Source organism: Natrix helvetica (genome assembly GCF_964273705.1).
Source record: "Natrix helvetica genome assembly, chromosome: 6".
NCBI classification, from domain to species: Eukaryota; Metazoa; Chordata; class Lepidosauria; order Squamata; family Natricidae; genus Natrix; species Natrix helvetica.
Window position 1 is genome coordinate 48,194,841 of NC_138553.1, and position 13,681 is coordinate 48,208,521.

Sequence of the window (13,681 nt, forward strand, 5' to 3'; positions counted from 1 at the left end):
TGGCTCTGGAGTTTAACATTTTTCCAGCAAGTTATCCAATTTCTGTTGGATAATATGTATCACTTAACATTTCTTCTAGAATTAAGATAAAAGAACCCATAAATTCATGAAATTTATATCTATATCTATATCTATATCATCTATATCTATATCTATCTATATCTATATCTATATCTATATCTATATCTATATCTATATCTATATCTATATCATCTATATCTATATCTATATCTATCTATCTATCTATCTATCTCTCTCTATATATATATACACACACACACACACACATACATACACACACACACACACACACACACACACACACACATATATATATATATATATATATATATATATATATATATATAATGTCTGATTGAGTACTTTCAACAAGGACACAGCAATTTCCTTTTCAAAACAATGGAGAAACCAACAATGGTTTCCACTTTTTGCTATACTTTGATCATTACATCAGATAATTTAGAAACAGCAGCAAGTACAACAGATGGTACAATTCTGCTCACAATGGTTATCATATGTACTTAAAAATCATGTTGGGACTAGAACTCACTCTCTCCTGGTTTCTAGCTTGGCACCTTAACCACTAATTGGTTCTCCCTTTCATGTGTCATATATAATATGTAGTTTGAATGCAGTAACATTTGTACAGCATTTTAAGTATTTTTTAAAATAAACTTGAATCACTAAGACCAAACTTTATTGCTTAATTATGAAGTATTGACAAAATACTAGCAATTGAACATGAAGATTACATAAACTATGAGTTTATTGTGCTGAACAAACTGTGATAATCAAGCAAAGTAACATGCAAGCAATTCAAAATCATAGACAGCAACTCTATATGAATAACAAAGCAACGAGCTAGAAAACAGTTGAGGAAAATAGAAAAAAACTGTAGGTTTTTGCAAGTATATCAATTGCGCAGAAATGGCAGAAAAAATAATGTCCAGTCTTATTTATGAGCGACCAATGACAGCAAAGAACAGTCCTATAAAATTTATCTCCCATAAAAATAAACTATATATAAAAAAATTTTATGATGTTCCTTCTGTTTCAATGGCCACAAAGTTATTTTCAGTCTGAAAAATGAGGTATAGAAGACCCTGAGAGGTAGTAATGTGTTTTGATTGTTCTACAATATACAGAAAATGTAAGATTTCATCAAACCTGTCAATAACATTTAGTTCATCTCACATGGTTAAACTGATTCAGAAACTCCATTATAAGGATACTGAGGTTCACACAGAGTTCTATGTAGGTAAAGTTTACTTGATTTCCTTCAGTAATTCATGGTATATTCCTATGTGCACAATAGGGATTTCCTAGTAGATCCACACCATTCCTTAAGATTAAATCCCTTTAATCTAATTACATCCCTTTTTCTGGATGGAGCTTTTGTACGTACTAGAGCCGTGGAATTAGGGAGTATGGTCTATGTCAGGGTTTCTCAACCATGGTGACTTTACAACATTTAGTCTTCAACACCCAAAATTCCCCAACTGGCAAGGCCAGTTGGGGAATTCTGGGAGTTGAAATCCGCACATCATAGTCACCAAGGTTGAGAAACACTGGTCTATGCTATTAAAATCCATAGTCTAAAGAAGCAAGGCACTTTTGGAATCTTGACCAAGTGTTCCTTATCAGTCACTAAGCATTTTTCCAATAATATTCCTTATGTCTCATGACTTTCTAAAGGATTTGTTTGGGAGGGAGGGAGATCAGTTGGCTGCACCCAGAAGGAAAAATCTGTGCACTCCCATTGTAGTTTGTCTTTCAGGCCACAGCTTGAATGGTCATGACTAAGTCCCATATGCAGTTGTTGAATAATTATTTACAAATTAGGTAACATTAGGACACCTAAAATACATTTTTCTTATATGCTCTTTTTCATTGATCCCTAACGCAAGGCACTCATGTTACTGGAGCTGGTGTTTGTTCTTAACAGTCAATATTGTGAAGCAGCCAGTAAGTAGCTCTCCTTAGTTGCATTTGACTAACACTAAAGTCATACCAAAGAATGTTTTCCTGAGAATCTACCCCTGGCCCAAATAATAAAACAATGTTTACCAACAGATATATCCACTGAGGGTGAGATAGACAGACAGACAGAGGAAATAAAAAGAAAGAAATCAAATAAGTCAGAAAGTATTAATCTAATCATAAGAAGCATTTAAAATAAATCTGGTTGACACATATTTTTAAAAAAATCACATTTGTGAAAAAAATGAAAATACTTGAGAGTATTGTCATATAATCTACTAGTTTTTTACACACAATACACACACACAAACATACGCACACTTATTTGTGATTGCATTATGCAAAAAGCTGAGCTTGTTGCGTCCAACCTACAAAGATTCAAGTTTCTTTGAGGGGTGGTTTTAATATGAAACAAATTAATATGTGTTCATTTCCCACAAAGCTCTTTTACAAAAATAATTCTAATTGGGGGTTTTTTCTTGCTTGCTTTTGTTTTATGTTTTTGCAGTCCTAAATGTTTCAGTCTTCCCCAAAACAAATGTTGACAGAAACAGCAAGTTCATCCATTAATAGTCTGGAGGTAGGTCTTGTCAATCGACTAGTCTATTTCTTTTTTTAAAAAATCAATTGAGGTACAAACCTGGACAGTAATATTTAAACACTGCAGTTAATTATTTTTATGTCATCTAGTGTCAATGAAGGAAATTATCATTACAAACCTTATGAGCAATTTGGTACAAAATATATTCAAGTTAATGGTACATTATATAGAAATTTAGCAGAGAAAGGCATAGCGTACTTTAAAAAGAAAAAAAATGTAATGCTGAAAAACATTAACAGTATTGTGTTCTTAATTGCAATGAAGTGACAAAGTAAAAAAAGGATTGGGGGGAATGCAGAATTTATGATTACTTATGCAATATCAAGTTCTTGCATTGAATGATCATAGCAGCAAGTGTTTATATGATTGTTGAGTTCAATGTAAATAACAGAGGTAGTACTGAAAAGTGGGGTAATATTGCAGTTGTTGTTAAAAGTGCTGCTTTTTAGTGAAAATAAAAAAATAAAAAATGGGGACATATAACTGGACCAATCTGCCCAGATAAATATCCTATGTCAATGTATATTGCTTGAAAGTAATAAGCCCACTTGAGGTACATAGTATTGGCTCTTGAATGAAGATGTATTAGTGAAGATGATAATACCATTCCTTGAAGGAGTAGAATGGGCTGGCAGCACAGTAATAAATCAAACTAAATATCTAAATTATTTCCCTTGGTTCCAGTATGGTATGATTTAAAATCATTCTGAGGTATTGTTTAAAATTCACTAAAATCCAGATTTTAGTTGCTAAATTTCAGTCCTGAAAAAGAGTCTGATGTAAGTCATTTCTAAACAACATGACGATCTATAGAAAGCAGATTCCACCTCAGGGTGTATGAACATGTTTCCAGAGAGGGTGCTGTTGAGTTCCATTTGGTATTACTTCAGCAGATACAGTATGTGTATTGCTATTATACAGAGTATCTTTGTCATTTTTTCCCTTTTGTTGCAAAGTACCTTTTTTCTTTTGACTTTTGCTTCCTGATTATCAGCTGAATTAATTGAAAGAAATTAAACTTTGATGTGTCTCAAAAGAACAGTAACACAAGAAACAAATAAGCACAAATCTAGTCCAAGGCTAACAAAATAGTATCTTATAGGGCTGGGCATACTTCAAAAATTATTTCAAAGAAGCACTTCAGACCTTCCAAAAATAAGCTCTCTGCTGTTCACTAAAGTTACCTATTTCTTTTTGCAGATTTCTACTCAAGCCTAAGAAATTATACAGTGCTTTAAAGACCCGACTCACTGAAATTAGTGTGAGACAAGCACAACACTAATTGGGTAGTCATTAAAGACATTTGCATTTTGCTTTCAGGCTGCTTTAATGAACAGCAGAGAGGTGCTGGGTTTGCATGAGGTGTGAAACCCTCCTGAATCATTCTGAAGCATACACAATCCTAGCATCTAAATCCTTATCTTTGGTGTTCTAAAGAGAGAATTCACTAAGATAGGGAGTGGGTTGTCAGAGATGTTGTAAAAACTAGTGTCAAACACCAGTCCTTCCAATTAAAATGCCCATGGTAATTAATATTTTAAAATAGTCATATATAGGCAGTGCAGTAAACAACTTGAAACCTGCTTCTGAGATTTACTGACCCATTCACCCTTACTTAGCAGCTTAAACTATTAGTAGGTTAAAGAAAAATAAGAGAAAACAGTAAGAATATGTTGCGTTGTTAATCTGTTCCCCCTGTGTTACAGCAGTTTCAGGAAACCTGGGACAATGAAGGGATTGCAATAACAATTATTAATAAGTCCTTTTTAAGGTTATGTGGATTCCTTCCCTCCTCCCCACCCAGGCCAAAGTAGAAGATTGTGGAAACAGAAGCAAGTGGTCATGGCAGTGTCTTCTCCCTTCAAAAGATCCAACTGCTGATGAGGTAGAAATAGAAAGGTGTGGTTTTCTAATCATCTTCTGCTGATTCTTGTGAGGATGTCTCTTCAGGCTGATCCTGGAATGATCAATCAGAGTAGTAAATTAATTACAAAACTATTAAAAATACTTTAAGTTGAAGTTAGTAATGGAGTCAGTTCAAATAAATAAATTTTAACAATAGCAATAGCACTTAGACTTATATACTGCTTTACAGTGCTTTTTAAGTGGTTTACAGAGTCAGCATTGGAAGGGTGATTTGTCTTAGGTTGTTGAAGAAGTCACAATGATTGAATTCATGTAACAAACTGCATTAAGATTGACAAATTGCATTGTGGATGAACAAGGAATATGATATGTGGCTACATTTTAAGATGTGAGCTAAACTGGAACTGCTAACAATGGATTCTCTCTTGGGAAGGGAGGAAAGGAAACTATGTTTGAATTAATTCCTTTGCTCATGTTACACAATTCAAAGAGGCTGCAAAGTCATTAATATTTTAACTCATTAGGAACTAGTTTATGCTGTTTTTAAGCTGTTTTCCATAAGTACCAGAACTTAGAGACATCTTTCACAATTAATTTCTGCAACTGGAGGTGCTGTTTCAATTGTAAACTTTAGGTCATGCCATTCACATATTTCTCCTTTTAAAAATATTTATGATTCCAAATATATAAATATGTAACATGTCCACAGAGAAATGTAGGTGGCAAAAATGTGTTAAAAACTTAAGTTTTCCAGTTAAAGAAAAGGCATGTGCATCTCATGTGCATTGTTCTCTTGATATTAATCACATCTTCAGGACTTTTAAACATACGAAGTACTTTACTGAGCTTATCTCATTTATCCACTCAGCTAAGAGTCCTTGGAAGCAGGTTATGCTGGGAAATGAAAAGCTGCCCAAGGCCACCCAACAAGATGCAGAGCTAAGTGTGGATTTGAACTTTGGCCTCTCATAATCCCAACCTATCACACCACACATGACAGCACAATAGTCTTCCAGTTCAGCTATTACTGAATTTTTTAACCAAATAGCACACTAACATTCTGTCTGAAGCTTAAAACACATGTAAGCATAACTCTGTTTTGGGAGGCAATGTCTAAAATCTAGGTTAACATACAAAACCAGAAACTGTCGGAGGTTTGTTTTGCTATGTCCTTCATTCTTAGCCCCAGTCTCCCCCTGCCCCTTTGGTCTTAAAATACGTAGGTCCATCTTCTGACCTTGCTCCACTGTGCCATTCTTTTTACACTCCTTATTCAATTAATGTGCAATACCTTTCAGGATATGGGTGGTAAACTGGAGACAATAAACACTGCTGATAAAAGGGGCTGTTAGGGAGAAGTTGATTTTTATCAAATTCTGCACATCATCTTGTAAGACAGCATGTGAAAAAGATCTAGGGTGAATAGGTAAACATTTACCCGTATAGCAAACTGAGCCCTTTTAAGAATGACCAGCTTATAACAGTCTTCATACTTTAATAGATTTGATTTTCCACATGGCTTCATTTTGTCTGGGTGGCTAGCTGACACAATTTATAACTCTCTTCCTTTCCCAGGCCACTGCAGTACACCACTCAGCAAAGCCTGAGGTACAGCTTGTCTGCATTATGTGACCAAACTTCCATTCATTAGTGTTTGAAACACTTCAGCTGTGAAGGGGATGCTAAATGCTACCATGTGTGACACTACTGCACAAGAGCAGCATGGCCAGAAAAAAACAACAGTAGGCTTTAATCATAGGCCACTGCTTTCTGCAATCCCTTTTCAAAAGGTTTCAAACATTCACCCCCCAAAAAGGCTTGAAAAAAGCTGTAAATCCAGGGAATAAACACAAGTACAAATGAATGGATGACAGCTTAAAAAATATAACCATAGCAGCATCAAGTCATGAGATTTCACACTGGTTTTGTTTAGTCTGCTCTGGGTTATGTGGGAAATGGGGAAAGCATGAAGCAAAAAGGCCCCCCTGCTAAACTGTGGGCCTCAAATATTTAAGCCAGTAGGTTTATACCTCTTGACTAGGAAACAGGCCATGACCCTGAGATGGTCTCTGGAGAATGAGGCAGAAAGAAAGATGTATCACGATCAAAGCCATGGACAGGCGAAAGAGAGGGAAGCCAAGTGTCAGCTAACCTCTGGCCTTATTTTTTCAATTAATATTTAAATTACAAAAAGGCACTCAACTATTACAAAGATATAGCATTTTCCACAATCTCATTTCCAGTCACCTTCATGCTCCCAGGCTGCACAATTACAGAGGATGTATGAATACATAGAAACTGTGGTTGGTATGAATGTTATGAGTTACTGTTTATTATTTCAACTTATTTCCTAAACTTTTCAAAACATTTCACAACTATTGTTCAAAGTATTAAGTCGGGAATTTTTGATTTGCTGTGGTATAATCTAACAACTAAACTAAATTACTCATTACTTCCTCTCTTTTTCTTTATGACACTGCTAGCTGTTCTGTTGTATGTTTCAGTTTCAGCTGTTCTGATCTTTTCAACTGCCTCCAGACATCAATCTTATGCTTATGCTTAGCCATTGGATTACTGTTATTGGATCTGGCCTACAAAAAAAACAACAGATCATGGCTAAACAGGGGCAGGAAGTTAGATATGTTTGTATCTCTTTGATACCAATTAGTGGTCCTCCAGATTTTTGCAACCCAGAATTCCTAGCCGGATGAATGGTCACCAGCACCTATTTTCAAATACATGCAACAATCTTTCAGTCTATTTATCTTGTGTGCAGAATCTAAAAAAAAACCTTAGGTGACAAAAATATGAGCAGACAGTTGTTCACATACTAGTTCTGGGGTTATGTTGAAGCACTAATATACATTTAATTGATGTACAGGGAATCTCAAGGTTCACAATATGAATTGTTTAAGAATTCTTGAAATAACTTTGGCTCACAAGAAATCCCTAACTTCCCCACATGTAGGTGAAGCAGAAAGAACTGGCAGCTGGTATATAGACATGTTGTTTTTATGATCCAGGAGTTAGTTCTTTTAAGTATTATTCAAACAGAGAATTTAAGCCCTGTCTGTAGACACCCACATTTTCGCATTGCTGTTTGCAACAACAATTTAAAAAAACCTTTGCATGACTTGATACAGATTCAAATTGTAATCTCTGCAATCTCAAATGCAATCTGTGAATGTAAACTGTAGTCTAATTTTGTCAGCCAATTATAGGTATGCAAAAATATGCAAGTTATCAAGGTTTTAAAGTTGTTTCGTTAGGTAAGAGGTTCATGCATCAAAAGGGTGGTGATCTAATATTGACTTAAAGTCATGATTTTGGACTCAATGGCCTAAACAGTCATTTTTGAATTGTACAATTATTCAAAACTGTATAATTTCTAAAAACAATTCATATAAATGATTCAGGAAGACGATATGTCTGAAACTTGCCCTGAGGTCAAGAAGAATAAACACAATTGCATTCTGCCTATCTAATCCACAACACAAATACTGGGGCAACCAAGCTTACTTCCATCCCAAAATAAAGCTTTACCCTGGATTAACATCTCTGTGTGGGATTCCCTTTAATTCTTAGCTGCTGCAGCTATCTTTAGAAAGTAGATGTTTCTAATTTGTTCTTACCACATCTGCTCTCTCTATGGCTGCTGCAGGATTATACAACAAAATGGGGTCTTTGGAAAGATATTTCTAATGATCAAGGGTCAGACTAGATGGGGAGAAAAGGCTACAAAGGTGGTTACTGCTCCTGTGTATACATGACTAGGAGTGTCTATGGAGATTCTCAATCATCCCGGTCATAGTTGTCCCAAAGGTGCTTTTTCAAGAGGCAATTGGACTTTGAAGAGGTTTTGCTTCTTGTCCAAAAGCTTCTTCAGCTCTGATTGGATAGTGGGGAGTAGATTTATATTCCTTGCAGACAGCTGGTCAATTGCATTGTTTTACAGAGTTGTTGAGGCCACTTGGAGGTTTATCTGTGTCCTCAGGGTCACCTGAGTAGTGCCTGCATCTCAAACTGAACTGCAAATGGTTCCTGTAGTCTGCAAATTTTCTGGAAATCCATTCATACTCCTGCACCATTTGAAGGGTGTTAGTCCCAAAGTGCATAGCTAATCTCCATTGTTATTTAGCTATGCACTTTGGGATGAATACCCTTCAAATGGTATGAGAGTATGAATGGATTTCCAGAAAATTTGCAGACTACAAGAACCATTTGCGCTTCAGTTTGAGATGCAGGCACTACTCAGGTGACCCCGAGGACACAGATAAACCTCCAAGTGGCCTCAACAACTCTGTAAAAGAATGCAATTGACCAGCTGTCTGCAAGGAATATAAATCTACTCCCCACTATCCAATCAGAGCTGAAGAAGCTTTTGGATGAGAAGCAAAACCTCTTCAAAGAAAAACAAGAAAGTCCAGTTGCTCTTGAAAAAGCACCTTTGGGACATAGGACTAGGAAAAAGATCTGTTGAACGCCTACTATTTACTTGATGGTAAATATACTTAGAAATGGATTTCAAGATTGCTGTGCTGCATGTAGGAAAGAGGTGGAAGGCACATTTTATGCACTAAAACCCTCACTACATACCTCCCGTCAAATGTTAAAGGAATTGCTTTGAAGTTAAAGAGAAAGAGATTGAACATCTAAATCCAAATGCTGTGCACACCTCATTAGGACCTAGCTATGTGAAGACCAAACTGTCCCTTCCAAGTCAAGCATGCTTACCCATTGGAAAGGGGGATCAGAAATGTAGATAAAAGAGCCTTTCAAAGTGGAAATGCTTAGTGACATTATTGTGAGTCAAGAAAAGTTTCCTAATACTGAACAGCTCACAATGCTACATACTCTACTAAACATGTAAAAATGGAGAACTGCTACAACAGGCTATAATCATATTTTTGCTGGTTGAAGAAGAAAAACTGTTTTTAAGTCAGCGCAGTATAAATTATGATCATAAATACAACTGCTTGAAGAATGATCAGGGGAAAGATATATCCGAGGTCCAAGACTGCCTCAAGTGACATGTTCATGAAGAATTTGGATAGTGTGTTGTGGTACTTCAACTTGGAAGGGGGCAATGTTTTTGATGTCAAAAAAACCATACAATGTCAGCACCACAACAGATCACAATAAGAATAATGACAAATATGTGAGATATGCTCATGAAAACACTGCAATTAAGCGTTTTGATCATAAAGAGAGAAACAAGTACACAATTTGTTGCATATAAGTGATATTGTTATGTATGTATTATTATTCACCACACCTTCAGACCCCTAAATGCTTTTTAAAATAGCTGAGTAGCTTTGACATTTGTCCCACAGACATTTGTCCCAGCAAGAAAAAAGCACCAAAGTATGTTTTTGTCCTACTATAAACTATAGTGAAGCATACACATTTGCTAACTAGCCCAGCACTATTTACTTTTTTAAAAAATAAAGTGTGTGACAAGAAAAGAGATAAGAACTTTTCCAGTGCCTACTAGATGATCCTGTGTGAAAAGATTCTGGGGACTCAACTTGAGTCCATTTATGTGCAAAGTAAATAATATCCCAGAGCAATGTATCAGCTCTTGATTTTAAATTATTGCTGATGGGCAGAAACGCAGCCCACTCCTTCACATAATTTCCTTCCAATAGTTTGTTGGGTTGGAAAGAACTGGTTGATAGCCTTCAGTTCACTGAATACTACTCAGAGTAGTAGTGTTTTTTATCAATAATGGAAAGAGGTTTCAGAATAACTACAGAAGTCAAAACACCTAAACATTGGTATTCCTAAATGTTTTGATGTATACTAAATTAAGACTTTAGTCTTCCAGATAATCAAGACTATTCATTTATTTACACCCAAATACCAAAATAGTGTCCAGTATATAAGTGATATAGATAAGACTTCATTAAAAATCATAATAAAATAAATTGGAATCACCAGTGGAGACCCAGCGCTTCCTGATGGAAATTCCATTATAACAGAATTTAGCCCTAATGAGAATAATAACAAGTCAATTGTGTAATAGAAATTATGATTGATTGACCTAAGTATTTAGGAGGGAATAGAGTAGCTTAGAGCTCCAGCTACCATAAACAGGATAATGCTGCAATATATGAAAAACTGCTACCATAGCATTATCTAGGCACAGGCATAAATATTCCAAGCTGGAGCACTATATTTCTTTCCTGCAGCATCCCAGGAGCGAAATATTACCAATTGCTATAATAAAAGCACTTCTGTAAGGTCTCTCTCTCTCTTTGTGTGCATGTGTTAGAGAAAGGCCTGCAAAAGAGGTCTTTGTTGCAATGGCTTCAGGCCTTATGGCTGCCTTTCTTCAGATCCAAGTCAAGGACTATTTGACCATCATTAAGGCCTAGGAAAGGCAACATGATGAGAAATTCTACAGAGAAGCCACAATAGGCAAAATTCTTGGCTATATTTGTTTCCCACAATACAGCTAACAATAACAACAGCAACAAAAGAAGACTGAGCCAAGAGCCCAACCGAAAGACTAGTTATACTCAACATTTTAATGACAGATCCTCATGCAAACCTTAACAGGGGCAAAACCAGATTCCAAGCAGTGAAGTGCATTAAGCACCAAGTAAAAGTCTTAAAGCTTTGACTGCAGTGCATTCAAGTCTTTACAGAGACAGGCTTTTTCTGTCTATAAAATGAAGTCAGTATCTTTGCTTACAAGCACTTGGTGGCAGCAGCTAGGAAGAATATATTGCTGTTTCATCTGGCAGAACTCAGTGTAGATTTGAAGGCTTCTGGGAACAGGTTGAGGGGTAGAAATTGATATCACCACAGAGTGAAGGATTGAAAATAGATTCCCAAATACTTGAATAGCTTTATTCATGTTCCACTTGCATTAAGAGTTTGCACAAAGGTTAATAAATAAGACAATTTTTGTTTTAGCCTACTTGATTTCAAGTTCTACTTCAAGACAAGGTGTCAACTGAATTGCTCTTAAGTCTCTTGACATTTATGTCTCTTCTTTTTTTTACATTACTCTCCCCCAGATGGAAATAGGATTGTTGTTTAGGTTTGGGGGAATTAGGATCAACCTACTTAGAAAGAACATGTTTACTTCCATTGTGGTATTCAAATATCTTATAAATGTACACACACACACAATTAGTACCTAGCATTCTGAAGGCTTTCAGCCTTTTTTCTGCACCGGACTTCAAACTATCCTAACTATTTCTTAAATGCATATTTTTAAGTTTTAGAAGTTTTAAAAATTATCACTTTGTTAATCACCATGTTTCTCTAAAAAACAGCTAAAACAATTCCTTTTGTATTATTTTACAATGTAATTCATCCATATAGTATGGCACTTTGCATATGGAACACAGCTGTTGTAAGCTGCTTGTAAATGAACAAACTGACATTATTTTCTCTTTGTTTATAATTTAACTAAGAAATTAACTATTGAATTCACTTGATAGTATCAGTTCAACTTTAGTGACTGAGAGAACAATGATATGGGTATCTCCTACTCTAAATCCCCAAATAAGTAAGATTCTTTTTTCTATCTGGATGAATTTACTAGTGAGCTATAAGATGATATGGTATCTTTTCTAACATAAGCTCAGTGCTATTCTTCTGTCATTCTAAATCATTCCTCAGCTTTCATGTGGATGTAACATAATTTAACAGTTTGTAATAATACAAATAAGGAGAACCTGTTATGAAATTCTCCAGCTACAAGGTGGAAAATCTTCAGGTTCTGTAAAGGTCTGAAGGCAGATTTAATACAAAATCTCCATGTCTATAAATAAGAAAGCATACGTCCCTAATAGTAAATAATTTTGCTTTCTGCATGTGAAAACTGAAATATAAGATCTGGAAGGTATAAAGGCATTTCAAATATTTTATCATCCTTAGCGGACATATAAAAAAGTTAAAAAATTGGATTCACATATATTCAAATACAGAGGATTTTATGATATAAATGTCAACAATTTACATATATGCAACCCTCAGAAAGATTTAATCTTGATCAAAGTATTTCTGGTTTTGAACAAGATAAAACTACATTTGAAACTGAGTTATGTACTAATGCTGTGATGGCAACCCTATGGTACATGTGCCAGAGGTGGCACGCAGCACCCTCTCTGTGGGCATGCAAGCCGTTGGCCCAATTCAGCTCCACTGCGCATGTGCGCATGTGCGCATGCCTCCCGCCTGCCAGCTGACCTTCAGGTCTCTGCCACACATGCGTGGGGGTGCATGTGGGGTATGCATGCACACATGGGGGTGGGGCACATGCGGGGACTGCACGCACATGCATGGGGGGAGCATGTGGGGGGCACATCACATTTTGGGGGTTCGGATGCGCACACAAACATTTGCGCGTGCTTTGGGCACTCGGTCCAGAAAACGTTAGCCATCACTGTACTAATGGCAAATATAGCTAAAATGAATATTTCTATTAAGATTGGACACAGAAAATGAACAAATGTAAAACTATATGTATGATAAGTTAAAATTAAACTTTTTGAATATAATGAATAAATGCAGCAACAGGAAAATATCTGGAGCAAAAGCTTGAAATTTATAGTTTGTTAAAATCTAAAGGAACAGTTCCATAAAATGATGTGTGGATGGCATACATCACCAGAGAGATTTTGTGTGTGTGTGTGTGTGTGTGTGTGTGTGTGTGTGTGTGTATGAGACTTTTAACAAGTAGGAACTTTTTATTATCTTGATGGACTTGTAAACAAGCTAAAGGTTTTTGGACTGAAATACATATACATTTTATTATGCTTGGTGAATAATGAGGATTTAAAATATTAATATTTTAAATGCCAGAACTTTTCCTTTTAAGGACTAATGGATAAATAGTTACAAAAGAATCATGGAAGATTATTTCAATATTTTATAACATGATGACTAGATTCATAATTGGCTTAACCTTATCAGAGCTCCTTTCTTTTGGTTCTGGCAACCCAGAGTCATAGTAACTAGACCAATGGCTACTATTTGAAGGAACTCAAGAGTCCTTGCACATCTTTTCCTATTTTTCCTGTATCCCTTGATTCTACATCAGCAAAGAAATGGAAAGAGGTCAATGGCTTCTTTCTGATCGCAAGGCAAGGCCATAGTGAATGTGACCTAAACATAATATTTGAATGTGATGTTTTATGTTGCCAGGCCTTGGCAGTGAATATTGTAACATAACCCAACTGTATTTTCAGCCATGTC

General features: G+C 35.8%; 1 protein-coding gene across 2 annotated transcripts in view; it reads right to left on the minus strand.

The window, feature by feature from the left end:
* Nucleotides 1-711: 711 nt before the first annotated feature.
* The window catches only part of HMGA2 (high mobility group AT-hook 2), a 146,712-nt gene continuing 133,742 nt past the window's right edge, over nt 712-13,681 (minus strand). For both annotated transcript variants that reach the window (XM_081956728.1, XM_081956727.1), the window contains one exon: nt 712-4,559. In XM_081956728.1, the coding sequence (XP_081812854.1) occupies nt 4,512-4,559 (48 nt within the window). In that variant the 3' untranslated portion in view covers nt 712-4,511. The remainder of the gene's footprint in view (nt 4,560-13,681) is intronic.